Source organism: Drosophila santomea, chromosome 2L (assembly GCF_016746245.2).
Source record: "Drosophila santomea strain STO CAGO 1482 chromosome 2L, Prin_Dsan_1.1, whole genome shotgun sequence".
In the NCBI taxonomy this organism is placed as follows: domain Eukaryota; kingdom Metazoa; phylum Arthropoda; class Insecta; order Diptera; family Drosophilidae; genus Drosophila; species Drosophila santomea.
In genome coordinates, this window is record NC_053016.2 from 5,915,735 (window position 1) to 5,943,318 (window position 27,584).

Consider the following 27,584-nt stretch of genomic DNA (forward strand, 5'->3'; position numbering starts at 1 on the left):
CCTGCCGCCGTCTTGTCTCGTTTTTCGATTCGATTCTCTGCCAAATTATTCGTGCAGCGCGTTTGATTTACTTGCAAATTCGCTGGCACAAATTCGCGATTTCAGTAGGCCAACAGTCAACAGCCAGCTGGGCGAAACGGCTGCGATTTAGCCGCTTTATCGCCACCTTTTGGGCCGCATAAAACAGCCAGGCCAGCCAACCAGCCAACCAACCAGGCAATTTGTCGTGGCCACAATCTATTAAGCCCTGTTGCGGAGCATAAATCTCGTGGCTCTTCTGGAGCTCTGATAATTTGTTTATTGTTTGCACACACATTTTTATTCATGGGTTTCGAAGGGAAAGGAGCGCAAACAAAAAGTATTCAATGCTAAGCTCACCAAGTAGTCAACAGTTAAATAACATTAAAATGATTTGGAAATATTGAAGCCCTATTTTCCCTATTTTGATAGAACACTTTATCGTAAACATGATCTACAGAGAATTCTTGTTCGATCATAAATTTCTAAGACTCCGTCTAGGAATTCTGTGCATATCTGAAACCTTTTGTATACCCAAACAAATTTAGTGGGACGCCCAATTTATGACTTGCATAGAAGGATCTACTTTACATAACTATTTCGACAAAGGTGCTCGATTGTCATAGAAAGAAATACAAATCAAGTATGATGCCAGGCAAATATTCTGTAATTTTTTAGAGTGCAGCGAGCTAAGTGCAAATCATGGGGATTAGCTTTCTCAAATATTCACACGTCCCAGGGCGAAAGATCTCGATGGGATGGATGGAGCCATAAAAGGCATTTACAGATATGTATTTGGTCTAGGCAAACAACCGCCACAAAAGCAGACCAGACACATTTTCCACTTTCACTAATTGTCAATTCTGTAGCTCGATCGGAGGAAAACAAAAACCGCAGACTGAAAACTGAAAACTGAAAACTGGAACAGGCCGACTTAAAAGGGGGAAAATGGGTGCCTGAACTCAGCTGAGTGATAAGTAAACGATCGCTTTGCCCCTTCGCAAGATGATAAAAAGATTATAGTACACTCATACATGGGGTTTTCAACAGCTGTATTAAGATCTCGGATTCAGACCGAGGTTTGGTACTCTCACACGACTTGCGATATCAACACAATTGCTTCAATTTTACGCATGAATCACCGCAATTCGTTTAAGAAGTAATAATACTTCTTATATCATAAATATATGATTGTCACAATTAGTTAGTGATTTCATCAGAAAAAGAAACAAAAACGAATCTCGCAGCTGTATTAAAAGCATCTGCAGTTTAGAACACACAAGCTGATACGTTTGGGTAGCAAGACGAGCGCCGGTTTTAAAGACTACAGGAAGTAGAAAACAGCGATATGAAAATTTATCAAAATGTGTTTGCACAAACGGCTAATGGACAAAAACAAAATGACGAACTAAAAATTCAGATCAGGCGACACATATGCAAATTCACGATCGTGGGTGTCTACACGAAAACTCGAAAGTCGAGCAGCGGCGGGGAAAACTTTTTCAGAGGGGGCTTTGAAGTGGGGGGGTGGTGAAGTGGGGGGGTGGTGAAGTGGGTGCAGGGCAACGCGACATAGACGGTCGCATATTTGCGCTTGGTGTTGACTGAAAAGAGAGTAGACAGCTAGGAAAAAAAAATTCTTCAGACCTATTAAAGATTATTGGCCTGGTGCGAAGTCAGCTACGCCCACGAACCACGCCCACTTGTGGCAGGGCGGGTGCATTCGAGTGTTGCACAACAAAGTGTGAACTAGGAATGCAAGCCAATCATCACGATCTCAGAATACTCTTACAAAATCCCTATAGCCTGCAGTTAATTACAAAATTAAAGTTAAACATGAAATTATGTACTTAGTTTCAGTTCAACACATTTACTTACTACACATTATTATTCAATTAGTATTCATATTTCTCATGCCCTATAATACACAATTATTTACTTTTATTCCATTACTTGTACTTTAAATGTACACCTTGTTTAAATGTTTAAATTCCCACTTCAAACAAACATATTTGCTACCCTAATTAGAGTGACTTTTATGCCCAAACGGAAGGGCATACAAGTGTGCGTCGTTGTCCGTGCATATTTTCTCAGAAAAAGGGGTAACAACTTTTTTGTCAGCCAGACTGATTGACGGTAGCGCTGAAAGCTGTTGTCCATCATCAACACCAGAGAATTGAGAATGGAGTAGAATCGAGTGGAGGGAATCGAGCAGACTCAACCGACAATTGCCAACTTAGAACCGAGAAATGAAACGGCAGTGCATGGATGCAGATCTCGCTGGATTGCCGCGCTCACTTGACAGATATCATTAATAAGATTTATGTGCTATTAGCAGAACCAGCCAACGGCCATAAATAAGACGAATCCGTCGAGGATTCCCATCTTCAACGGCAAACGTGTTGACAGGCGTTATAACATCTGGAGCTGAATCACATCGCATTCGTGCGAATTTACATACGAAATTGAAACAAGTCGCAGCTCAACACGCGTGCTATCGATAAGCATTCTTGTAATTTGCCTGCAAATGAGGCTTTTAAAGCCGCCACCTCAGCAAGTGGCTGATAACTATGCGATCACTGCTATTTATAAACTGTAACTAGATAAGCAAGAGCTAGAAAAGTGTATTAAGTGCTAGCTTCTGTGCGAACTCATTATAACATCCTACTTTTTTACATCGGTAGTAAATAAAATTACTTTAAATATATTTTTGGACCCTTTACTCATAGAGCAAATGGGTATGCTAGATTCGTTAGAAAGTATGTAACAAGTGGAACACATAAGCACAACCACCAGCTAAGTCACGGATATGTGATAGTCGAAGAACTCCTATTAAATATTAGGTTCTATATTTGTTTCCCAATTCATGGGTCTATAAATCATGAAAAATGATGTCAGGATTAATTATGTATTAAACACAATTACAAAAATTACTTGGCGTTTCGGGTCTTTAAATAGTAAAATGTGCAATCGAAATCCCATACCAGTTACTCAGCTGTAAATTACTTTTTCCGGAATTGCTCATGTAACTATTGACAAGCAAAATGAAATTCTCAACGCCAAAACCCATTTTTGGCCAAGTTATGGCAAAAACGCCGATTGAAAATATCCGATTTTTTACAAAAATCGGTAAAAATAGTTGTCCAAAAGTGGAATGCCATACCTCGTTGAATTCGCAACAAAATTTCCTATCGATCCATGTACATACATTAAAATGCTAATTTTTTGCCATTTTTCGCAAATTTTGATGATGATACCCCTTATCAAAAATGCAAAAATTTGTAAAATTTTTTTTTTCGAAAATCGAAAAAGTATGGATAGACATAGTTAGCTATGTTTATTAGCAGCACAAAACTGTCTTTATTTTAGCTGTGCTGTCATTTTTGCCCAAGTTATGGTAAAATTGCCAATTGAAACTATCCGATTTTGTACAAAAAATGTTTTTTTCGATTTTTTGTTAAAAAATAATACGTTTTTTTTCGATAGCAGTAAAAATATTTCTCCAAAAATAGAATGCCATACCTCGTTAAATTCGTAATAAAATTTCCTATCCAGCTGTGCTCAAAAACGGAAAATGTATTTTTTTGCCATTTTTCGCAAATTTTGATGATGGTACACAATCACTCAAACGGACAAACGAACATGCGGACGGACAAGGCGCCGTATACTTTTACAGTCGAAACTGCGTTTCCATGCTCTTCAACGGACTCTAATGCTATTTACTCCACGAGTTACAGCTAACTTATTTAAGAGGTATGCAGAACTGCCTCACGATCATAAGTGGATGACATAGATGACGCGATGACGTCATCGGCCATAGTGCCGCCGAAAAGTCCCTTTTCACTGCAAGCGGCTGAAAAATGCTTTCTCTCCAACCTCCGATCCGATCTCTGAGTGAAAAGAGCGAGCAGAGCACAAGCTTTTTGCTTCGTGCTGCTGTGGAGCGGCAATGCCGATCAGTCGTGCGGTGGAACTCGAAGCGAACGGTCGCATGCTGCGTGAGAATTAGCACTCAAGTTTAATCCTTTAGGGCCCCAAAAGTGTCCTTTTAAAAATCAAGAAAAACTTGGTGAAAAATTTGTGCTAGAAGTTAAAAAATAATCCTTCGATTAGTGCGCAAAAAGGTAATTTCTTCGGAAATTAGTTTTAAACAAAAAATCAGTGCTCATCGTATAAAATGAATTGACAAAGCTGATGAAACACAAATTTAATTACATTTCACAACTGCACGTAAAAAATTGTAATTGATTGTAAGTTACTTAAAGGCCGGCTTTTAATTAACAACTGGGTGTACCAAGTTATTGAACAAAACAAATAAAAGGCTTATGGAAAGTGATGTACTTACTTGTTTTATGATTTAAAGCAGCAACTATGAAATGTTTATTGTCTTGCCGGCAAAGTTTATTAACATTTTGAAAATCGCACAGACACAAAGAGAATTGTAAATAAAAAACGATTGAGTAACAAGTTGTTTTATTTTGTTTTTCGATATTTTTGCATCTGAGAAAAACGCCGGTTCTGCGCAGCTGCACGTTAAAAGCGAAGACGTGTGCCAAATAAAAACATTCAGCTGCCAAAAATATTTAGCAACTTGTTAGACTCGAAAAATTGCCCGGCAAGTTGGAGCATAAAATTATAAAAAAAGGTGGACACAAAGTGCAATTAACGGAGCAGAAAAGATACAATGCAAATGAGCTACAAAAAAAGTCAAAAATAAAGTAAAACGAAAACTAATAAAACAAAACCGGCAAATATATATTGTTGAAAATAAAGTTATTAAAAAATATGTTTGTTTGTTAAAAATAAAGCTATTTAAAGTATACACCAAAATGCTACGAGACTAAAAAAACTAAATGCAAAATCAAACGAAGAAATCTCTTTGGTTAATTAATTAATAAAAAGTGTCTAACATTTTCGAATTTATTATTCTTTTGCAGAAAAGCGGAATATTATGAGTATGCCAATATAGAATTATCGCGATCGGAGTGCTAATAAATTATTTAAAAAACCCAGAATCAAACTAAATACAAAAGAAAACACAATATTAAAATATGAATCTCGTAATGTGCAATCTCGTGCTGGCGCTCATCGCCATAACAGCTTTGAAGACGACACTCGCCTATTCCAGTTTTTCGACTGACAACATAAATATCAATTATTTCGACGTGCGGAATTCGACCTTGCCCATGACCACCACCCATCCACACACCAATCGTCCTCTTGGTCGCTACATCCTCCCGCCCCGGGATAACGAGCAGTCCTCCGACTACGACCAGTACTCCGAGGACTCGGCGGCGATCCAGAGGGACAGGTCGTACCTGATCCGGTTGATCCGCAGGCGCGTGCCCCGCGATCAGGCCCCCCAGCAAGTGATTCTTCAGGGCCGCATTCTCAGTGGCGTCCACTGGGGGCAGGGCGACGACAATCACCTTGACTCCGATGCCGGCGGCGATGGGGTGAGTACTGCATCTCTAATCTGTGGACACACACGAGGGCAAACACTTCGGGGAAACCATAAAAGTCAAGTCCTGCCTGCTCTCCCCATCCTCTGTTTTCCCCGTGTCAATTTCAAGCTGGTCAAATATTTATTTTTATTCCAAATGACACGAAACTGAGAAACTGATATGAAGTACAAACGAGATGAAGGATCTGTTGCAGGATCTTACAAAAGAAAGCAAATCAAACTTTAGCGCGGGTTAATGAGCTGATTAGCTTAAAATCATGGTTTATATGTGTTTAAAAATCATTCTTTTCTGGAAACAAATCTTCAAAGATAATGGAACAGCAGAAATGAATCATAATCAGTTTTTTTTCTCGCTGAATTTGTGAAGTATCTGCAGTAGCTGCAACTGCCTGTTGCGCATTAGAATCGGAATGGTAATCACAGTCGGATCGCAACGAGATGGCTCACCTTGAACCTTGAATCGGCGACGAGTGACTAACCCTGGGACTGGGACTGCGACTGGCAATCGCATCGATCCGATCTGCGATCCCAGCGATCTCCATTCACCCAATGCGGATCGAGGATCGCAAAAGCCCACCCATGTGTTGGCCAGAGGAGTTACACAACGGCGGCAATTATGAAACGTGTTGCGGCAGGTAGGAGCCACCAATTTGGTTAACAAGCCAATTTGGCGGTGTGCCAACGGGAGCCAGCATAATGCCCGAATCCAGATCCAGACCAGGATCGAGAAGAGAGATACAGATCCCTGCCCAGCAATCGCTTTCGGTTTCACTTTCCGGCCTGTAATTGTGCGGATCCAAAAGGGGCAATCTGCAAAAGAACCTGTCGCTCTGCTGTTTCATTTTTTATTGCATGTTTTTTTTTGTTTTTTTTTTTTCGGTTCCATGGCCGACAGCTGGTTGATGGCAATAATAAAAAAAGGGAAAACGTAAGCGGGTTGCAAAGGGGTTTGGGTTCCTAAAGACATGACTTTCCGTTATGGTGGTCCCTCGTTAATTGGCCTAATTGACTTGACAACTTGCAACTGCTGCCGCCCTTTGAGGGGGGAAATCAATCGTGTCTAAATATTATATATGGGATTTACTCCGTTTAGGAGGAATTCAACAATCACTGATTTACATTGATTACTCGTAATTGAGATGGAACATCTGCTGCAAGAGTCATTCGATGTGTGTTTATTGCCAATTATAACAGATTTCTGAGAAAAAAACAGTCCGTCAATCGATCATGTGGATGAAAAGAGGTTCTGCCAAAAAGTAACTTCTTAATAACTTAGTTGATTAACTTTGAAATGATAAGTCGCATACAAGTTGGTCACAGAAATGGTCACCATGGTTTTGGTAAATCTGGAAACTGATTAAGCAATGCGTGTTCAAAGAATGGGCATTTCCAATGAATTTTATTTAATTCGCATCTCTTAGATTTGTGGTTTGTTTAGTAAGGCTTTGGCATACCAACATTAATTTTTTTAAATTGTAGTTGCTTGACTTTAACAGTTTAATATTGCTTTGGATTTCCCCAAAGCGGGCGTTGAATCGCTTATCAGTCCAAGGCCTGCGTTCCTTATTCCCCGTCGCAGAGTCTGGACGGGATTCTCACTCTTATCGCTTGCACATTTGCCTGCAACTATGAGTGATCCCATCGCATACAAAGGTGCGATAAGATAGGGGGAATCGGTATGTGGGGGAGGGAAGTGGGAGGGAAGCTTGTGGCAGATGCACTCAGGCGGCATAAATAGCTTATGGTCTGTGGTCATGATTGTGCCTTAATATCCCTGCTGCCGTTTCCGAACCCATCCTGTGACCTCTGAAAAGAGGAATTTAATATCTGCTCGTCGGATATTTTTCCGACCACACCCACCTTTCATCCGCCCACTTTCGCCCTAGGAAATCGCTGCACTTGCCTGCGATCTCGAAACATTTCATTTCTCCCTGTGTGTGTTTACCTTTGCCAGTTTATTTGCCAACGCATTCCGTGTGCATAACTGCACTGAGATTAAGAACTGGGAATGGACCCTATATCTTGGCCACAATGTTCCTTCGGCACTCGGTAAAAATAACAACGCTCAATTGAAAATGCTAATATAAGCCACGCAAATGGGTCAGCAACAATTCTGGCATTGCAGGCAGCCAGAATGTGAAACCTCATAGACTTCATCGATTAATCATCAAGAACTTAGTTGCTGTCGGAGCAAGGTCAATAAAATGTAAATCTGCATACGTATTTATAGGCAAATGTGCGATTAATATAACTTGATCTGGTCGTTCGCACACGACCCACAATTCCACAATCGCAGTAGTTGAATGACTAGAAAATGCCTCTATCAACACGGGCTTAGAATAAAAGGAGGTTATCTGCGGCAAATAAAAAGTTGGCAAAGAATTCCCGAGTATGGAGAAAAGCGGAGGCAAATGCAAGCCAGAATGAGGCTTTGAACACTGTTTGCTCTTGAACTTAATGTGATAAGAAGTATATAATTCAATATATAATTCAATTACATAGTTCTTTCGGTTGACATTTCGCACAATAAAAGAAAATCAAACAGCTCGGAGATTTTTCATAGCACTTGGATGAAAATGAAATCATTTCACTTTCAGTTCAACGCTTCAGCTCATCAAGAAATAAACATAAAATTTCTATCCCCAGCAAGTCTGTGTTGACTCCGTCTATTGCCACATAGAGTTGAACGATGGAATCTGTTGCCACGCACCAATACAAAAAATGTTTGGGGATATGGGTAAATGTCGGCAAGATTTCTGATTTATTAGCAAATCTTTTCGAAGAAAAGAAAAAATGAAACTAATGACGGGCAAATCGGCTTATGACATAATAGCAAACTGCTTTCGGGCGGTCTACAAAGTACTCGGTATGTCAGTGATCTGTTCGTGATTTATGGCCCACAAGAGATCAAGTATTCAAGTATTTCAGGCGGAAGCTCTGCATATTTATGACATATCTATAAAGTTTTATGTAATTAATTTCTAGTCTGCAACACAACGCCTAATGAACGGGGAAAACGTGTCGCCAAAAATAAAAGAAAACAAGAAAACAGCATGAGAAATGTGTAGGGAAACTCGTCGCCAGACCAATAAATTAAGTGCAAAGAGTTCACGCATTTCGGCTGCTGGCCATTATTAGATGGACGCGACTGTATGGCTGGCTGATTGATCGCCGGCGACTTGTTGGCCATTAAACGGGGCATGCGCCAAGAGTCACGCAATTAAGAGCCACCAGCGAATATAAATCATGGCCAAGACGAGGCCTTAATACACTCCTCGCGAACATAAATCATATAAATTCCTTTGTTCTAAATTTAATGGCAATTTCTCCCTATTTTTTCCGGGAAAGTTTTGCGGAACCACACGATCCGGGGACAGATGAAAGACATTGTGAAGAATTTGGAAGTGTATGTCATTCATCTTTTCGCTTTATAAATCACATTTTGGTTTAAATGATCCCAGGGGATTATGTGTTTTTTTGAAATTCACTTGTATGTATATAGAATAACTTCAATATTTGTTTTAGGTGTACCCATCTGCCCCAAGCACTGATAAATCACCGATTTCCGTGTTGTCCATCGTTTATTTGCGCACGAGTCTTGCAACAAAGTCAATATTTCCATTTCGTCAGTCAGTGTATCGCCTTTGATAAATTCAAACAAATTGCAGATTGAAAACTCAATCTAGAGCAGGCCAGACAAGTCGGTAGATCGGTGGATTGGTGTGGCAGCTACGTTTCAATCTCTTGGGCAATCTAGCGGCAATCTATCGGTGCGTGTGGGCGTTGCAATTAGAAGAGTCAGACAGCCCCTCTCGAGCTCCGATCCCCTCAAGTTTAACCAGACATGTTCTGCCATTCGACGTCTCGACCGGCAATCGGGAATCGGGAATCAGTTTCTCGATCGATCCCCCTGACGATGACGACGATGATGATGATGCATCAGTTCACATTTCCGGCATTTGCCGTGCAACTGCAACATGTTGCAGCGACTTTTTTTTGTGAATGAGCGATTTAATTGAGAGGCGCCTTCTCGACTGGGTAACGCAGTCTGTGGATAGGGATGTAATAACATGTTTGGTAAATAAGATTATAGATTATTTCTTATAAAATATATTGAAGTAGCTTGTATCGTATGAGTAACCCTTATATCAGTTTTATGAGCAACCTTTTCTGTTCACTAATGACGAAATGAATTCATTTTGCAATTAAGTTACCTTATTAGTTTACACAATTACAGATGCAACTAAAATGTCACTTTTAAAAGCTTGTAAACTCATTCAGTTTTCTTGAGACTCAAGTGCGCAGCCCTGAAAGCCGTTTGGGTCTTTCGAGCCGTTCGGCCTGTTCTGTGGCCAAAACATCACCTCGCTGTCATTGACATTGGACGGATATTATGGCCATTTATGGTCGCAAAGGCGGCGTCTCTGTGCTTTCTGATTTCTACTTTCAGCCTTGATGCTTTCCTTTTGGCTGCTTTCGTTTTCGCAGTCGGCCGAAAGCAAACAAATATAAAATTGTCATAATAAACGGGCCTAGCAGTGGCGGCAGATTTCGCGGCTACACTCGCTCGTTAAAAATTAAAAAGCATTTTATGCAGCCAGTCCTTTGCGCATTTCTTTTTGCCTCTCTTAAATGCTTGGCGCGCTAAAAAATATAAAATTGTATGGGCTTTCAATGCGAGTAGTTTCAATTAGGATGCAAAAAGAAGAAAAACACCAAGTAAATATGCAAAGTGTGTCCGATTTTAATTACTCAAGTTAATGGTTGAATTGGAAAGAGGCAGGGCGTTAAGTGCCCGCCTAATTGGCACTTTTTTGGAAAAAAAAAATATATATACATATATATAACGCAAAGTGAGCACAATAAGTAAGAGAAGCACCCATGACATATTAAGCATACGCCATGTGGTCCATCAGCAACTTCCCCTTTTCATAGCTGTGCGTGTCTGGGCCATGTTTGTATTTCTAAAAAAAAAAGCGAGAATTTTGAGGCGGACATTTTCACAAACACTGCTCGCTGCGCTTTTTCAGACATTTTTCCATTTTCTCTGCTTAGCTTTTAGTCAAATTGCAATTGCTACATTTGCATTGCGCGGCATCGCATTCAACACAAATTAGTAAAACACAAACTGAAAGGCCTCGAAGGCTGACTGCCCACGAACTGCGGATGCCCTCGAGATGATAATATAGAAATTCAAAGGAAAAAGAAATGGGACATTCCACTCTTTCTCCTACCATTTACCGAGTATTCGCATGAATGAATGGTATTCATACTTTTCAATGAAAGATTAGCAGTGTAGTCACTCAATGAACTCCAGCCACTGAACTCTGAAATACTTCATTGAAAAATGAATCCATCTAATCGAATTTACATGCAAAAGTATTGTCTCTTAGAAATCAAAAACTTGGCCTGCTATATGAAATGTTCATTATTTATAGATCTACCACATTCTGATCTGTGTTATTGTGGCTATTAATTTTCTGTTCGTTCATTGACTTGGTGGACTTTAGGGTGAAAATTCTAATTTAGCTAAAGCGATTCATTGTGAATATACTTGCCCTTTTATAGTTGAGCGTTTCAATGGGGAATCGGTGCTGCGAAAGATAACGAGTGGAGTATGGCAGTGCACATTTAGTTGGCCCTGTTTGTGGTGCTCTCTTTTGCGAGAACAAATATTGGATTGTACTATAACATTCTGCCCCGCCCCCTCTCTGGCCCACAATGCACCCCCTTACACCCAACGCCACTGGTTTGTTGTTTATTTGCACAGTTGTTGGCGAATTTGTTGGCCAGACTTTTTGTGCCGCCACTGCCACTGTTGATGATGATTCTCCTGCTTTTTTTCACCTTTTGCTCATTCACGCATTTTACAATCCGCAAAAAGAGGGCGGGGGGATAGGGGGTACTTAATCTTGACCAGGGACAACACCTTTAAGCCCTGCACTTCGCTGTCAGAGGCTTAGTTCAGGCATTTTAAATGAGTACACTAGTAAAAATATGGTTTCATTTAAGCGGAAGTAACTTGGCATGTGCTTTAGCTTTAGATTGTAATCTGTATGTTTGTTCTCATTATGTTTTAGATATTAATGGGGATATTCATTAATATCAATGGTAGATTTTATTTTTGAGTGTAAGGGACTGGGGCTCATAAAACAGGGTACTGGGTGCGCTATTTGCATTTGGCTCATAACTCTTTTGATTGCAAATAAACCCACGACAGGCTCTTTATTATTGTTGTCGCTGCCGTTGTTGTTACCTTCTGGCTCGTAAAATACCAAACACAAGTCACACCCACGCCAGGAATCCCAATTGAGGCTAAACAAAAAAGGTGCGGAAAAAAAAACAAGAGTGAAAAATAATAAAGAAACTGCTCCTCCGGCCAAAGCATCCTTCAAACGCTCAAAACAGAACAAGGGGCAAATGCAAATGAAGTGTGGTCTCTTTTTTTTTTATTATTATTTTCTATAGAAGCCAAAGCGGGCCTAACAAAAAAAAACCAACTGTTTTCGAATACTGTCAACCAAGCAGACACTTAATAGCTTTTTTGTTCATTCCTGTGTCCCTGCCTCAACTTCGTTTTTACACTGAGAAGAAGGGGGTCTAACTTCTATACCATACCATACCATTTTCCATGCAATCCAAACTTTATATCATATAATTGCAACTACGAAGCAAATTATGGAACCTCATTTGTATAGGACCAATGCTGTTGGGCTATCGAAGAGGTGTTCTTGTATCTAGGATGCTTTTCTCTCTGTGCAGTGCAGCTCCGGTTCCTGCTCCTGGGATTGGCACTCCAGATTGATGGTAATCCGAGGGGAACTGAGGCGGGCGAGGAGTTTCCAGAATGGGCGGGGGAGTCACCAACTGCCAGTCTGGATGAAATGGTCGTGTCATGGCTGAGCATGCGTAATGAAGCTTAAGTAGAACTGGTTATAAGAAAGGAGAGCCGAGCGATTGCCTACAATGTAAATGTATAAGGGGCAGGAAGAAATGGGGAATGGAAAGGAAATGGAACGGAGAGATTCCAGATCCGATTCGAGTGACTTTGACTCGCATGGGCAAAACGATCGTTGCACTCAAGGAAATCGAGCGGCATTAAATTCTATTAAATATTAATTGGCTGTGCTGTGTTTACCAACAAATGTTTAACAAGTAATTAAATGAAGTTCAGCTAAAAAAAATTGTTGTGGTCTTCTAAGTTAATGGAAAGGAAGAATTTCTCGAGGCAAAGGGGGAATTTCTATATATCGAGTACAAAAATTGATTAATAGACAGCCCGATTCTGTCCACACAAAATGTCCTTGCAAGTCCTTGCTGTGCATTTATTTAGCGCCCTAAAAAATATAGCCAATGCATCCAAGCCATTAGCTACTTTTGCATGCGCACCATGACTCGGCATTACACTCAATTTCAATTCGCAAACGATCTGCTCAGTTTTGCAGTTTCGCAGCCTTGAACAGAACATGAAACCTTTCTCCCATTTCGCTGGCCATTTCACTTAACGCTTTGGTGACTCTGCTGGGAATGCGGAATGGAGTTGTATGCCGGCTGCTTCGTCCTTGCTGCTCCTGTCGGTGTCATTTTTCTTACATGCACACTTCATTTATTACACCCAGAAGGCAGCCGCCCCTCTCCCGCTTTTCCGATTTTCCGCTGCTGCCCCCGCACCGTCGCATTACGTACTAGTATCACTTATATGCATGTCGTTAGTTTTCATGACATTCGGGACGGCTTTTTTGGGGGCTGTGGAAAACGTGGGAAAAGCAAGTGCATCCCTTTGTTGAAAATCGATACGTGTGAGTGTGTGGCAATGCAAATTGTAAAAGTTTTCCCCACATCCGCTGCTGTTGCTCTTTGAGCTGTAAGTGATAGCTTTTCAGGTGCTCTCAGGTGTGGCACGCAGTTTTCACTTTGCACCTGCCCTTGTAACTCCCCTCTTTGCTGCGGCTCTGTGTGAGTTGTGTTAAAAATCAGTTAAATAAATCAAAATTGCTGCGTGAGCTCTACTTTCCGACATAAATCAAAAGGCAATTTAATTTGCACTCGTCCTTTGTTTAAAAGTATGAAGAAATGTATCAGAACATTCCGGCTTTATGTTGAATTAATTTTTAAATATTTGATAAGATGCAAGACATACTGTTCTTTGTTTGCTAGAAGTATTTGTTTCTTTCTTCTTATTTTAAGTTTTCTTTAAAAATATTTCCCAGAGCAAATATTTATACAAATAATCTCCAAAATAAATGGATGCTCCACATGTTGTTTCAAACAATACTTGATTGGGTAAATATGGAAAAAACATTTCTGTACGCTGCCTTTCACATGACACAATCCAATTTATTAGCTGGTCCATATTATTTCCCACCACGTTTTTAACCCTAGAAAAAACGCCGAAATTTTTGTAATATTTTCTGGGTGAAAAAATATGCGCAAAAGCGGAGCTCCTGCACATTGTGCAATACTAATGAGAGCAACAAAATTTCCTTCTCTGAATGGGAAATATAGTTACGTGGTCGCGGCGCAGCCAAAAAAAATAAATAAAAAATGAACCGCCTGTAACCATAAATAAAGTGTTGGTTCGCGGATGTTATGCCAACATTATGACTTATTTTTTTGCAATAAAAAAGTATTCTAAACTTTCATTTCTTTCTTTTCGTCTAAACAGAGCGATGACTATCCATCGGATCAGCCGGTCAATTACACAACGTTGAAAGGTCGAATCGCAGAACAGAACTCGGTTAAAGAGCTGAGGAAATACAACAGTGAGTATGAGTGTGCTACCCTTTACCCCTTTAAGGGATTGCCTCGTTCCGGGGTTCATTGGGGCCATTAATGGCATCTCGACTCCCCGGCAATTGGGCTGCAAATAGATGTCCGAGGCGCCCGCCCATGATCATCACGTTCTGGCCATAAAAAATGTGCTAAGCAAATGTGCTAAACGAACTCTATGCGATTCTCTTGGCAAAAGGGCCAAACAAGCCGAACAAAACGCCATCAAATGCCCTTTGATGTGGGAAAAGGAAGTCTAGGCAAACAGCTGCGTTCGCAATAATAGAAGCATGCTAACTAATAGGGCATCCCACTTGCAATTTCTTACGCAGCTCAAACCGAAAAATAATAGAATCTAATTAAAAAGCATATAACACAGCTTTAAATAAGCCCTTATTTAAATAAGTGTTTAAATAAAGAGAGAAGTGCATCAAGTTTAGAATAAAATAGCATCTTTTCTGGAAAGGCAAAATAATAATACATTTTATTACAGCTTTTTTAATAACTGCTAGAAAAAGTCAAGGAAGTGTTTGGCATTCCTCAACTGTTACTACAATTGCAAGCAATCCCAGTTGTTTTTCCTGTTTTTCCTGTTATTTACGACAATGGAAATGAAAATGACTGTTTTATCCTTTGGCACGTGACTCTGCTCATGAATGATGGAAAACCAGAGCACAGATGTCAACAGGGGGATGGGTCAAAAGTCAGGCACGAGCTTAATTCACGCACTTCACTTTCCAACCGTAGAAAAGTGAGTGAAAACTGCGCCTTAAGGAGTTGAAAAATCACCCAAAAGATATTTTCCATTTCAGTTGCTTGGGTGATGCATCTGCACTTTCGTTGCAATTAAAAGGAGAGTTTTTCTGCTAAACAAACAGAAAACACCAACTCTATTAATTCAAGTTGTTAGTTTGTCGTTTTTCTTTTTTTTTAAGGAGGCGGGAATCAGAGACTTCCACAGATCTAGCCAATTACTTCATTACAAGACACTGGGCTAAACAAAATCCACACTCAGACTGAGAAAAATATTTATTACTTAAAATTTGTTAAATATTCATAAGAGCTGCATAAGTATTCTCAAGCATTGGATACCTATTTAAAGAAACACATTGTATCCCAAATTTAAAGAAGTTCAATATCATTAGAAGATTTTTCCCAGTGTATTGGCAATTACGAGACAACCACAAGCTAACCCAGACCCCTGACAATGAAATGTGAGCTCGGTCTGTCCCAATATTTTTGTATCCCCAGCCCCTTTTCGCATTTTCTCTGCATTTTGCATTTGAGTGGAAAATTGTTGTCGCCTAATGGGCGCGAAAAGTGTTGGGAAGTTGGGAAAACCGTTAAGAGCGTGTGGACAGAGTCGGCGCACAAGCCGCGGAAAGTGTGTCACTCGGCCTGGGAAATTGTCAATGGAACTGCCTGTGGATGTTGCTGTAAATGCCTAATGATGCAATTTTCTTATCACTGCGATTTTTGTTGATTGAGCATGTTACTTAATTGCCGCTAACAAATATTTACTCATCGCGTATGCTTGCTGACTTTTGGTGTCTTATTTATTGGGGGATTCACACTGTTTTACTTCTCAATATGCTGATACAAAGAATAATATTGATTGAACAAATATTGCTGCATAAAATCGACAACGCTTTAACGCTACTTTTAAAATCACATAAGCCGTTTTTAATCAAATTGTAAGTCCATGTGATTTATTACATACATTCTAAAGCTTTTTATATGTTTCTATAAACATACATGTTCGAGTTGATTTAATGATCTCAATATAATTAGATAATTTCCCTTGTCATTTCCTTCACTAATGTAGTGTGTTACATTCGGCAGCTATCAGAATGACTTTATTGGCCTGGCACAACATTGTAAACTGTGGTGTTTTGGGAATCGGCCCCTTAACTTATCGCCTTTGGTTTCCACGAGATTGGCCCACATTTTCATGGGCACTGCCATCAAGTTCAAAGACAGCCAAGCAGACTTTCAAGAACATTGCAATTGCCCCCCTTTGTACACCACTCAGACCACTCCCCGCATTTTCCAAAACACCGCTCCTCTGAAGGCCCTGTGTTCTCAGTGCTCCTGGCTTGTTGAGCCAGAGCCCCTTGAATTATTCATGTGGCTGTTGTGGCTGGAGCAAACTCTGAGGCTGTCCAACGGCTCCTTCTGCGCCCTTCTGGTCGCCACTGCAACCTGGAGCTGCCACGAATACACTGAGCCAATATTTGATTACAGAATTATTCAAGAATCAAGAATATTAATACTCGGTATAAGCAGCCCCAAAATAGCATTACAATTTCAATCTTGCAAAAAATTGTAATCTGTATAGCTGGGTCGTAATATTTTGTGGCAGTGCAACCATTCACACCCACCCCCTCCCAGCGTGCTCGTTATGTTGATGATTCAATCATGGAGCATTTATGAAAATTACATGTGGAGCCAACAGTTGATTCTCCCCTGGGAGATTCGCCAGCCAGGTTCTTCGCCCAGTAGGTGAATGAATGGGGACTGGGACTAGGATGTGGGATTAGCTGGGCTAGCTGCACATTGGGTGGTCTTTGAGAAGGCTGCTCCCTCTGATTTCCCTCAGATTCCCCCCGATTCCCGCCAATCCGCTGGCTTCCTGCCACTTTATGACCGCCAGGCGGCCGAGAAAAAGTTAATTCCGCATGCAAAGATCGCTTCTGGATGTTGTTTGTATTTTTTTTATGGTCGCGACAAAAGACGATAAATAAAACTCGCGTGCAACGGTAAACTTAAGCCAGCCAAAATGGCCTTAAAGGGGCAATCTCCAGCAGCCGATCAATAAAAAAAAAATTACATTTCACAAATGATCTTAAGCCGCTGGCATCGCAAAAAGCCTGTGGGCGATGGAAAACGCTACCGAATCGCACGCAAATCGCGCGCGAAAGGCATTGAAAACGCAAGGAGAGAACTTCTGGCAGTTTACTGAACTCACCGATTTAGTGGGCTATTAAGTAACAAACCCGTCGACTGGTTATTCCAATGACACACATATGCAGGCGCTAAATTGTGTTTATGTCAATGGGTTGCTTATAAAAATTAAACATTTTAGGGGATTATTCAAAAGCAGCAGGATGCATTTTAGTGCCTGCAGTTATGACTTGCCTGTTTGCAATGATCATAAAGAGAGCTTCAAAGATAAGTTATAGCAACAGGATTGAAGGCAATTGAAGAGGTGCATTTGATATTGGGTACTTAAGCAGTAAACATGCTAACATTTGAATTCAACTTCCGTTAGTGGGCTAACAAAAGAAATTCAATTATATTTAATTTTTTACATGCCAATATGAACGCTTTTTTGTATGCAACCCTTGTTAGCAGGCGTTTGGAAAGTTTAAATGAGCTTTTCCCCAATCCGAAGACTTTAGGGAATTTATTACTCTTTCTTCTCCATAAGCCAAGCAAGTGTATTATAAAAACGATGGGTATTTTTCAGTTACTCGCACCAGGGAGCTCAACAAAATGATCGAGGCTCATCTACAGCTGATGGCAAGGGAGGGTATCTGCAAGGTGCCGCGCCCGGAGGTGGTCCACATCACGAGGGAAACGAACACGGTCTACTCACCGCGTGCCACGATCCTGCACAGGTGCAGCGACAAGGTCGGATGCTGCGAGGCGGGCTGGACGTGCCAAATGAAGAGGAACGAGACGGTGGAGCGGGTGTTCGCCAAGGTGCACGGCCGCTACTCGGAGCCCTTCGTTGTGCCGATGGAAAATCACACGGAATGCGGATGTGTGAAGGTGGAAACGCGTCGCAAACGGAGTCCCATTTGCCTGTGCCCCAAGCACTTCAAGGACTTCAGCTGGACGGGATCGCAGGAGGAGCACCAGCATCTGGAGCTGCATCTGGGGGAGCGGAGGGAGCAGCGCTGCCGATGCGACTGCCACCTCAGCGACGACACGTGCAAGAGGCTGAAGAACGGCGTTGAGGGATTCTCGGTGATGGAGCGACGGTAAGTTGCAGCTATAAGTACACTTACTACACTAGAATCTTTATTAAATTTGCTTAATTGCTTTAACTGTCATTTCATTTCTTTAAACCAAACATTTGTATCGTTTCAGACGCATTCAAAGTGGAGAAGTCAGTCCGCCGTTCTGCAATTACGGGGCGTATGATGTGAGGAACGGGCGATGTCCGCGTCCGGGACTTCCGAATCGGAATCCGAATCTGCAACCGTATTTTCAGGCGAGGCGTCAACATGGAAAAAGCTAAACCAAATTCCCATTGAAATTGATTGAAAACCCAGAACTGTGCACGAGCTGAAATCAAACTATATACAACTGGATTCTATGACCAGTAACGATGGAAGTTCGTGCTATGCTAGTAACACTGTGGTTAAAGATACGCGATGGCCATAGAACAAAGAAATCCAGAACTGATCGTTTGGATATGTGGGCCAACTAAAGGCATACTATGTTTGGTTGTTAGTATTACGAGTAATAATATTATAATATTAAAGACGGATTCAAATTAATATTTGGACCAAGTGATTACTTTACAGCAAATAAACTTAAAATGTACTCTTAATTAAGCTGAGTGTAAGATGCCAGTGAAACTAGATGAAATCAGACATTGGGAACTGAAAGTATTAGTTCTTTCGACCTTTTATCAGAAAAGACTACAGTGCTTACATTATAATTTATTTAAAGCATAAAAATCTGTCGAATTCACAATCACTGTGTGGTGCTTTTATGAAAAGGTCTTAAGCAACTGTCATTTTCGGTCCTCTTTAAACATAAATTAAACAGATTCCCAAGTTCCGATCAGAAGTATTGACAAAGAACATTCGAGTGTACTTAAGTTACTGTCGATTAAGTTGACCTCCTAGCTACTTATTTAATATAATTTTGTATGCAATAAAAATACTTCTAGTCACAGCAAGCGATTTACTTTTCTGAGCATGGCAATCGTTAGCATTAAGAGTCCATAAACCATGAAATAAATATCGATGGAGTAATATTCGATCATATTAAGCTGCCTGGCGGGATTGTACAGATTTTTAGCTCCCTTATGTCGCACGATGTACTCGATCCAATAAGTGGCCAAATCGCTGGAATTCATGGGACGATCGCGATACAGTTGCGAAGCTTTCAATATAGTTTCACTGTAACTCGAATTGGTAAGCATTCTAGAAATGCCCTTCGCTAGTTCCAAGTGCGTGAGATTGTGAGTGGATAAGGTCAATCCCCAGTTTCTGGACTGCATTCGCCGAAGATTGGCACGTTGATCCCCAATTAAAGGTAGTCCCAACATGGGCACTCCATGAAAAAGAGCTTCCGAGAGACTTCCTTTGCCCCCATGAGTGATGAACAGTCGAGCTCTGTCACTTTGCAACAACTGGGATTGGGGCCACCACTTGGCGACCTTCAAATGGGGATAATCCAAACTGATGGCACTACCATTGGGTCCATCGTAGGTCCAGTAAATGTCATAGTCCGGGAACTGAGAGAAAGCTTTGGTGAAAGTCTGCACCAGTTCTTCAGTTGACTTCCGCCAAGTGAAACGAGTGCCCAAACTGAAGATGATCAGAGATCGATTGCCAGCTGGGAGTTCCAGTGGAGTTTTACTCAGCTGTTGCTCTAGCACTATACCGCCTATATCCACCATGCTGGGTATTAATGGTGCTATGGGACCCTCGCTGATCATGTGATGATTACTTAGGGCCAGAACCACCGATCGGCGCATGGTTTCAAAACTGGGGTATCGCGACTCGGGAAAGTGCAAACTAAAAAGGGAATCACTATGGATCTTATATATGCAAACAAATGTTACAGATTCTTACCTGTAGATCCTTGCCAGCACCCTCCTCGCCATTATTTCCATGAACTTCTCCCAAATTCCAAACACGCAGGCTGACATGCCACTTCGCTGGTGGCCATCATACGGCTGTGGGACATACCAACGCTCCTCGGGATTGCCCATGAGGCTGTTAACAAATCCAGTTGGCTGCTGGGTGGAAACGATAGCCACTGGACAGTTGAAGTGTGCTGCCAGTCCCAACAGATGATCGTTGAAATGATAGCCCAAAAGGAGCAGATCATAGGGAGTATGAGGTGGATTGCTGAGAAAAGTCTTCCATTCCGGCAGATCCAGCAGATCGCCCGAATGCTCCAACCGCCTAAACATCCGTTCCAGACGACCAATAAGGTCCGAGGAGGAGCGCTCCTCTGCCGGCTGCTTCCAGGGAATGAAAATGTGTGACACATTACCACGAATCTCCTGCTCCTCCAGCGGCAATGTGGTGACCAGGGTTAAGTAGTGACCCTTCTGCAACAGAGCCCGACACACCGCCAAATGGACCATTAACTGCGACCGGTGCACATTGACAAAGACACCCAAAATGTGATGGGCTTCCACTGGGGCTGGGCCATCAGCCAGCAGAAAAATGCCTGTGTAGCCCATCCATAGAAGTGACAAACTGACCGGCGACCGCTTCATGACTGAAGCTACCGACTCAAATTCACATTAACAGCTAATTAGCTCAGTCTCACGAACTCACCATAAATCAATCAAAATGATAACAGGCAATTTGGTTACCCAACGCGACACCAAGTCGAAACCCGTGGCGTCACGGAGCTGACCCATACGAGCCATTTAACAAATTTAACAAAATCGCAGAGCTCAATAGTTAAAAGTATAGGTAAGCACTATTCGCTTATATTTAAGTATTAAATACAGAACAAGGTAGAGTAGAGGTATCGTGCTTTTATGTTTCACTCAGTTCATTGTTATATCATACATACAATGTGTCGCACAGTCGTTAAACACAGCGATTAATTTAACTAAACCGCACATCAACGCTCGATGAACAAAAAACTTAATCACACTAGGATTTCGGTTTATTTGCGGTCTCTGCTATGACAGCATTTTAATTGAAAATGAGAAAAAATGGAAAAGTCGTGTGGAAAAATTGCTTACATATAATTTGCATTTTTTATGCGACATATGGTGAGGTGTCAAAAAAAAAAAATGTTTAATGGAAAATTTGTAACATAATTAAATTGAAAGTATGTAAATTAATTACAAGTGTACATAGTATAGCTTTTGAAAGTAATGACTTGGATATCCTTTTATTTCTTGGGTAGTTTGGAGTAGAAATCCTCCAGAAACTCCTTCAATATCAACTTGAACTTTTCACCGTGTTTGGCCAGCAGCAACTTGGCCTCACTCTCCTCATTGTCCAGCATCTCATCCGCTTCCACCAGCACTTGGAGGTAGTGCAGCCAAGCGGTCTCCAAACCCATCACCTGCTCAAATGTTTTCTCGCTGAGCTGCACCCGGTACTTGTGCAGGAGCACAAAGAGTTCCAGCATCGGAGTAAATGCGGATTGCTTCACGGGCACATCCTTCAGCAGTTTTTCAAAGAGCTGTTTGGCAGCCACCGTTTCTCGAATGGTTCGCGGCACCTTCATCACATTTCGCTCATTGTGACGCATATATCGGTAGACGGCTAGAAGAAGAAAAGTATATAATATATGCTAGTTCATAGTCTTATCTACATAACTTCTCAAAATGGTAAGCCTGTAGCACATACCTCTCATCAAATTGCTGCCATGATCCAGCAGCATTTTAATATTGAGAGCCTGCCACTTTTCGATCCAATCCAGGATGGTGGTCTTCAATGCATTCTGATTGATCAGAATGAAGTACACGTTAGTGATGGCATCCTCGAAGATGACGTCATCCGCCAGGGCACTGTAGTGTTCGATGCCACCTTCAAAGACACCAGCCGTCCGAGATTTGGACATCAGGCGCTGCCGGAATTCGTCCTCCGTCATTTCCCAAAGGATGCGATTCTTGTTCCACACCGATTCGTACTTGGCTAGCTCCTCTCGCTGAATGGCGATCTCCGCTTGAATGCTTCTCATCAATTCGGAGCACTCCTGATCCTCCCGGAAAACGCTGGCAAATCCCTGGCGCTGCTGCTTCTTGGGCAGCTTTAGTTTATAGCCCAGTCGTGGAAACTGGTCCAACATGCTGCGTATGCTATCCACGATCCCATTGATCATCTCTCCAATGGCATCCATGTCGGGAGTAAAGACAATACGACCATCTTTCACATCCGATTCGACGACTATAATGGGAGCGGATGCCATGTCCTCGTCGCAATGTAGCGCCTCATAGAGCTTGGTTAGGGATCCACGAGCACTGGTCATTAAGGAACTGGCTAGCATGTCATCCATATCATTCACATAAGCAATCCACTCAGCAGACATCTTGCATGAAAATCAATAGGATAACAAATAATGTTAATTAAATAAAATTTAATGCTTACCTCATCATCCACCGATTGAAACTGCCGACTAAAGGCTGACAGCAGCTCCACCACATTGCCGTAGTAGCTCCTCAAGATGTCGCCGGAGGAGCTCAGCCTGCTGGACAACTGCTGCTGGAACACAGATATATCCACTGAGCCGGAAAATGCAAAGTGCAGCAGAAAAGTGCCGCAGATTTTCTCACAAATCCTGGCCACGCCGCGATTAGCACGCTTGAATATGAGAACCAACTCCTGGAACTCCGCGATGAACTCTGTGCCGTCTTCGAAGAACTCCTCATTGAACTCGGAGCCATAGGTTATCTTGAATACCCCAGGAGCAAGTTGACGATCACACGCTTGAATCAGGGGACGAAAGAGTTTCCGTTCCCTGTCGCTCAGAACAGCCAAGATGCGATTGTGACTTAAAGCCAGTTTGATTATACCATTATATAAGGATCTTATGACATCGTATCTTTCGTAAAGTTTTTTCATTGTATTGGGAATGGCAAAGCCCATTCGTTCAAAGTGCTGCGCCTGCTCACACAGCTCCAGAACGGAGGCATCAATATTGCACTCCAAAAGTCCCTTGAATTTCTTACTTCGTACCACTAGATAGCGATCCAAGCGCTGGCAAAGATCTCCCGAAAAGCCGCAACACTTGGCCACCCAGTCTTCGTAGGCCAGTCGAATTTCCTTTTGGAATTCGTGACGCAGTGCGTCAAATTTAGCCAAAGCTGGAGATGATTCCTTTACAGCCGGCAGCCATTCGGAGTTCTTCAACCGATCTCTTAGCCAAGTCAGGCGTTCCAGATTAATGCGGTAGCTGAGAGCAATGGACACGTGTTTTGATAGCCAAGACTCTTGGCTTTGCTCCTCCAGCAGTTTTCTCGACGTTGCATCCATTTCCTTGGAGAACATCCTCCACAGTCTGCTCGTTTCCTTAAGGTATGTTTTTCTCAGTGTTCCTCTCTGGCGATACGAATAGAATAGCATGGCTTGCAGAGCCTCCAACGTTTCCTCTATATTGGACACTTGCTGGAACACATTGAATATCAGCCTCTGGACCGTTTCCTCCAGTTTCTGCATGTCCCGGCGAAAAGTAGCTACATCCTCGTACCAATCCGAACGATGGACATTCAGGATGTATGCCTGGGAGTCGCGTTGTAGCTTGTGCAAGGTGTCCAGAAACTGCTTCTCCACGCTTTCCGCAATCTTCTCCAGCTCCTCGCCACAGGTGCCGCCAAAAACGGGTTTGGGTATGCTCCCGTTCTCATCTAGTCGTCCAAATACAATCATGGATTCGCATATGTCAATCACATCATTGAGCCGTTCCACAAAGGCATCGATGTGGTTGAAAATAAGTCCCACATCCAGCTCCCAGGGCATTTGGGTCTGTTCCTGGGCAAGCTCCATGGAAATGGTATCGTAGATTCCTCTGTAGGTGAGGCAACACTCGATGGCCACGGTGCAAATCCTAATGCCGAAACGCGGTTTGCCCGATAGGATTTCCTCTACTTTGGTTTGCTCTGTGCAGAATCTGTAAAGAGCATTGAAATATTAAATCTTCTTTGGTTCTTTTTATTTCTGGTTAAGAATTGCCTTATGATCTGATTGCTCAAATTCCGGAACAATGCAGCAATGAGCCTAGCTGTATTGTAGTATTCCGAGTTCAGCCAAATAAAACGTATAAGGTGGATAATGCGCGGTAAAAGTTTCGTCAAATCCGCCGGACTTGCAGCCGCATCAATTTTGGAGCACGGCTCAATGAGCAGATGAAGGAACTTAATGTTCGACAGGGACCTAAGAAGCTCCTCCTTGGCCCTGACTATAAGTCCATCCATTTGTGGCATGTGCACGGAATGGGCGTTGTGCAAGAGCAATAGCACCTTCTGCACATCCGATTGAGCCAACTGATCGTTGATCCCTTGAAGGACTTCATCTGCAAAGGAGGAGAACATGGATTAACTTCTTTTACATTTTAAGTAACCCAACAGATATAAACTTACAGCGATATTCCCAGAACTCAAACTCATCCTGCACGGTGGCCAGGTCATGTGGAACCGTCAACGTGTCGTCCGCCAGCAAAGTGCGAATCTGTGTGGTCCAGTAGAGAGCGATTCCCTCGAGGCTTCCGACCAAATACCTATCAACGTGACCAGCCGACAGCTCCTTAATGACAAAAGGGACGTACATGACGGCGACACCAGAGATTTGATGGTGCATTCCGGTGAGGAATGCCAGGAATCTGTCCATGCTGGAACAGAAACGATTTCGCACCGTGGCGTTCCATTCGAGATAGTTCCGGAAGAAGGGGACGTACAAGCGATCCAGTAGCTCCATCAGGCAGCCATCCACATCGCTTGTCAAGGTGCCCAAGTTGATCTCATCGTGAAATCCCTCCACGCTGAAGATCTCATTCGGTTCCCGGCGAAAGTAGCTGAGATCCGAGACACATGTGGCAGGCAAGCCCAAGCAGGCGGATAGGACATCCCTGTCGTAGTAAATGGTCAGCAGGGGCTCGTGCACCTCCAGGAGCCAGCCGCGGATGATGTCCAGTGTTCCCTCCTTCCAGTCCCTGTGATCCAGGCAGCTCAACACACTCATCCGCTGAACGTAGCCCACCAGTTGGTTCAGTTCCTCGTCGCTATAGGATGGCTTCGGGGTTTCCGGACGCAGCTCCTCCTGACGCGGTTCCACGCTGCGCTCTGGAATTAGGGATTAAAAGGATATTTGCAGGGCAAATACGCACCCAAACTCACCCTCATCGTCCGTGAAATCGGAATCCGTAAGATGCTCATCTTCTACAGCGCTTGAGGAAGCCATTTCGCGGAGTTTTCACACGCCAAACGCACAGAAAACTTAATAAAAATCCATGGCAACCAAATGCCGGTTTTTCCGTTACTTCTTAGGTTCGCGCTAAGCAAGTGCAGTATTTTCTAACAAAAAACACTCCTTGTAACGGTAATTTTTGTCTTGGTATTTATTTCAAATTTGTATAGAAAGTGTTCTCACCAATAATTCCGTTACTTAAGTTTTCAAAATCCCGATTATCTGATGTCGAACTAAAAGTGTGAAAAACATATCAATTATGGGGTGACCTTTTAGGGGCTTTTCGGGAGTAGCAGACATTGGTCACACCAATCTGATCGCACAGCGGCGTTCCATTTAAAATCTACTATTAAAACTTAAAACTCCTGGTTAAATGGCGTTTTCAGCCGAAATTGAGAGGGTGATGGACCAGGGCAACTGTCTGATGCCAGACATCAACATTTGCCAGAGCGACTTGGCCAATCCCACCGAACCATTTGTCACCAAGATTATGGTGCACTATCTGCGGTGTTACGGTTTCCGTCTGGAGCCGCCATATAAGATTGGCTCCGAACTCGGCCACTCGTCGCGGGAGGCGCGCGTCTTCCTCATCCGAGTGTGCCGCCAAGTGGAGCGCATTGTCCAGATCAGCTTTCCCAACAAGACCTACTCCTATGTGGATATTATAAAACCAAGTGAGGGATTGAGAAATTTCTCTTCATTTTGTACCATTTAAAACACAATAAATCATTTGTTATCCTCAACATTTAGCTGTTAAAAAAACGCTGGCTACCCTGAGCTACCTTTTCAACCACCTGGCCTACTACAAAATGTTCAAAAAGAAGGTGCTGGGACCAGTAGAGGAGGCCATTAAGCTTAAAGAATCGCTGACAACCGAAGTGAAGGCCAAGAGTCAACAACTGGATCAATGCAGTCAGAAGTCCAAGGATTGCGAAGTGACCATCAACCAACTCAAAAAGGATTTGCAGGATACTCAAGCAAAGCTTCTACCTTTGAAGAAGTCCTGCAGCGAGCATGAAAACACTCTGGAACTTCTCACACAGCAGCAAACTGAGCAGGACAAACGTATCGGTCACTGGAAGCAGCTAGTGGTAGAGGACAGCCAAGTGACTGAGCTGCGAGAGTAAGTGCTGTAAAGTAAGCCTTAGGTTTCTTTGCTTATGAAAATGTCAAACTTTGCAGGAAGATTAAGAGTGCATCCTCGCATGTGGAGAGCTGCAAGGCGGAGCTGGCCAGCAAAAAACAGGAGACGAATGAACACCGCCGGATAATTGAAAACAGTCAACATATAGCCACCGCTTTAGAGAAGGCCACGACTATGATTTCGCTGTGCAAACTGGATGACTACAAGGAGAGCTGCAAGCAGCTGGAGACGGTGGAGAAGCAGTTGCCCACCTGCAAGGTAAATTATCAGAAGCGCCTTCAGGATGCAGAGGCGAAGAAGCAGGAACTCGCTCTGCGTGACCAGCGGTACGAGGAAAGAAACCAGGAAAACGATGCCGAGAACCACAAGCTGCATAGCGAACTCAATCAGCTGCAGGTCGACGTTGAGGATCGCAAGAAACGCCTGGAGGATCTAAGTAATACCTTGATCGAGCTTGACCAGCAAAATTTGGGGCAAGATCAGCTGTACGACATATTAAGTGAGCAAATCCACGAGGCTCTCGGTCAAAACTGGCAGATGAATTCCACTTAATATACTGATTTTATTCTATTACTGCAAAACAGCTCAGCTCGTTTTTATGGTTAGGACTGAACAAAGGGGTCGATGCCGGTGGTTTACGTCTCCATTTTCTTGCTTTCCAGATGGGCCTTCAACTGCTGGCTGAAGTCATCCTCCACGTTGTCGTCGTCCCAGTTGTCCTCCCACACATTTAGCTCCTCCTCGTCGTCGCCAACACGGAAATCTGCAATAAAAATGATTACAAACTGCCGATGTACCACATTACAGTGACCAACCTTCGGCGGGAAACTCTTCGAATTCATCGTCCTCTTCCAGGAGACCCAAGTCCTCGCCCTTGTTGTTGGTCTCCTCCTTCTCTTTCTCCTTTTCCTTATCTGGTGCAGACATTTTGTGTGCTTTAATTAATTTAAAACGACGTTAAAACAATGTTTTTGACGCTATTCGCGTTTTTTGTTGCTAAATGATGCCAGTCACTTTTTATTGTGTGACCGCAGGTGTACCGTCGAAATATACCAAAGTGACCAGCAAA

General features: G+C 42.5%; 5 protein-coding genes across 5 annotated transcripts; 2 read left to right on the plus strand and 3 right to left on the minus strand.

Annotated features, from left to right (window-relative positions):
- The first annotated feature begins 3,990 nt into the window (after nucleotides 1–3,990).
- On the plus strand, nucleotides 3,991–18,812 carry LOC120458342. The gene is made up of 5 exons (XM_039645958.2): nucleotides 3,991–4,142; nucleotides 4,956–5,474; nucleotides 14,148–14,244; nucleotides 17,721–18,237; nucleotides 18,347–18,812. The coding sequence occupies exons 2-5, from the start codon at nucleotides 5,070–5,072 to the stop codon at nucleotides 18,495–18,497; spliced, it is 1,170 nt and encodes a 389-aa protein (XP_039501892.1). The 5' UTR covers nucleotides 3,991–4,142; nucleotides 4,956–5,069; the 3' UTR covers nucleotides 18,498–18,812.
- A 336-nt stretch (nucleotides 18,813–19,148) lies between these two features.
- LOC120458341 (UDP-glucuronosyltransferase) lies at nucleotides 19,149–20,723 on the minus strand. Its single transcript, XM_039645957.1, has 2 exons — nucleotides 20,068–20,723; nucleotides 19,149–20,010 (listed from the first exon to the last, which is right to left on the minus strand). The coding sequence occupies exons 1-2, from the start codon at nucleotides 20,721–20,723 to the stop codon at nucleotides 19,158–19,160; spliced, it is 1,509 nt and encodes a 502-aa protein (XP_039501891.1). The 3' UTR covers nucleotides 19,149–19,157.
- A 632-nt stretch (nucleotides 20,724–21,355) lies between these two features.
- LOC120451995 (dynein-1-beta heavy chain, flagellar inner arm I1 complex) lies at nucleotides 21,356–25,365 on the minus strand. The gene is made up of 6 exons (XM_039636026.1): nucleotides 25,302–25,365; nucleotides 24,549–25,247; nucleotides 24,142–24,481; nucleotides 22,561–24,079; nucleotides 21,820–22,501; nucleotides 21,356–21,735 (listed from the first exon to the last, which is right to left on the minus strand). Exons 1-6 carry the CDS (start codon nucleotides 25,363–25,365, stop codon nucleotides 21,356–21,358), a joined length of 3,684 nt encoding a protein of 1,227 aa, XP_039491960.1.
- A 303-nt stretch (nucleotides 25,366–25,668) lies between these two features.
- LOC120458480 (kinetochore protein NUF2 homolog) lies at nucleotides 25,669–27,098 on the plus strand. Its single transcript, XM_039646141.1, has 3 exons — nucleotides 25,669–26,045; nucleotides 26,122–26,494; nucleotides 26,554–27,098. Exons 1-3 carry the CDS (start codon nucleotides 25,745–25,747, stop codon nucleotides 27,065–27,067), a joined length of 1,188 nt encoding a protein of 395 aa, XP_039502075.1. The 5' UTR covers nucleotides 25,669–25,744; the 3' UTR covers nucleotides 27,068–27,098.
- LOC120458481 (probable 26S proteasome complex subunit sem1) lies at nucleotides 27,058–27,549 on the minus strand. Its single transcript, XM_039646142.1, has 2 exons — nucleotides 27,331–27,549; nucleotides 27,058–27,278 (listed from the first exon to the last, which is right to left on the minus strand). Exons 1-2 carry the CDS (start codon nucleotides 27,440–27,442, stop codon nucleotides 27,151–27,153), a joined length of 240 nt encoding a protein of 79 aa, XP_039502076.1. The 5' UTR covers nucleotides 27,443–27,549; the 3' UTR covers nucleotides 27,058–27,150.
- Nucleotides 27,550–27,584: the final 35 nt, after the last annotated feature.

Excerpts from the sequence above, each read along its gene's own strand:
- LOC120458342 (XM_039645958.2), top strand. The coding sequence starts at position 5,070 with ATGAATCTCGTAATGTGCAATCTCGTGCTGGCGCTCATCGCCATAACA. Across the intron at positions 5,475-14,147 it reads CCGATGCCGGCGGCGATGGG|AGCGATGACTATCCATCGGA; the intron begins GTGAGTACTGCA and ends TCGTCTAAACAG. Across the intron at positions 18,238-18,346 it reads TTCTCGGTGATGGAGCGACG|ACGCATTCAAAGTGGAGAAG; the intron begins GTAAGTTGCAGC and ends GTATCGTTTCAG.
- LOC120458341 (XM_039645957.1), bottom strand. The coding sequence starts at position 20,723 with ATGAAGCGGTCGCCGGTCAGTTTGTCACTTCTATGGATGGGCTACACA. Across the intron at positions 20,011-20,067 it reads GTGCTGGCAAGGATCTACAG|TTTGCACTTTCCCGAGTCGC; the intron begins GTAAGAATCTGT and ends TTCCCTTTTTAG.
- LOC120451995 (XM_039636026.1), bottom strand. The coding sequence starts at position 25,365 with ATGGCTTCCTCAAGCGCTGTAGAAGATGAGCATCTTACGGATTCCGAT. Across the intron at positions 25,248-25,301 it reads CGATTTCACGGACGATGAGG|AGCGCAGCGTGGAACCGCGT; the intron begins GTGAGTTTGGGT and ends CCCTAATTCCAG. Across the intron at positions 22,502-22,560 it reads TTCAATCGGTGGATGATGAG|ATGTCTGCTGAGTGGATTGC; the intron begins GTAAGCATTAAA and ends TTTTCATGCAAG.
- LOC120458480 (XM_039646141.1), top strand. The coding sequence starts at position 25,745 with ATGGCGTTTTCAGCCGAAATTGAGAGGGTGATGGACCAGGGCAACTGT. Across the intron at positions 26,046-26,121 it reads TGTGGATATTATAAAACCAA|CTGTTAAAAAAACGCTGGCT; the intron begins GTGAGGGATTGA and ends CTCAACATTTAG. Across the intron at positions 26,495-26,553 it reads CAAGTGACTGAGCTGCGAGA|GAAGATTAAGAGTGCATCCT; the intron begins GTAAGTGCTGTA and ends CAAACTTTGCAG.
- LOC120458481 (XM_039646142.1), bottom strand. The coding sequence starts at position 27,442 with ATGTCTGCACCAGATAAGGAAAAGGAGAAAGAGAAGGAGGAGACCAAC. Across the intron at positions 27,279-27,330 it reads CGAAGAGTTTCCCGCCGAAG|ATTTCCGTGTTGGCGACGAC; the intron begins GTTGGTCACTGT and ends TTTTTATTGCAG.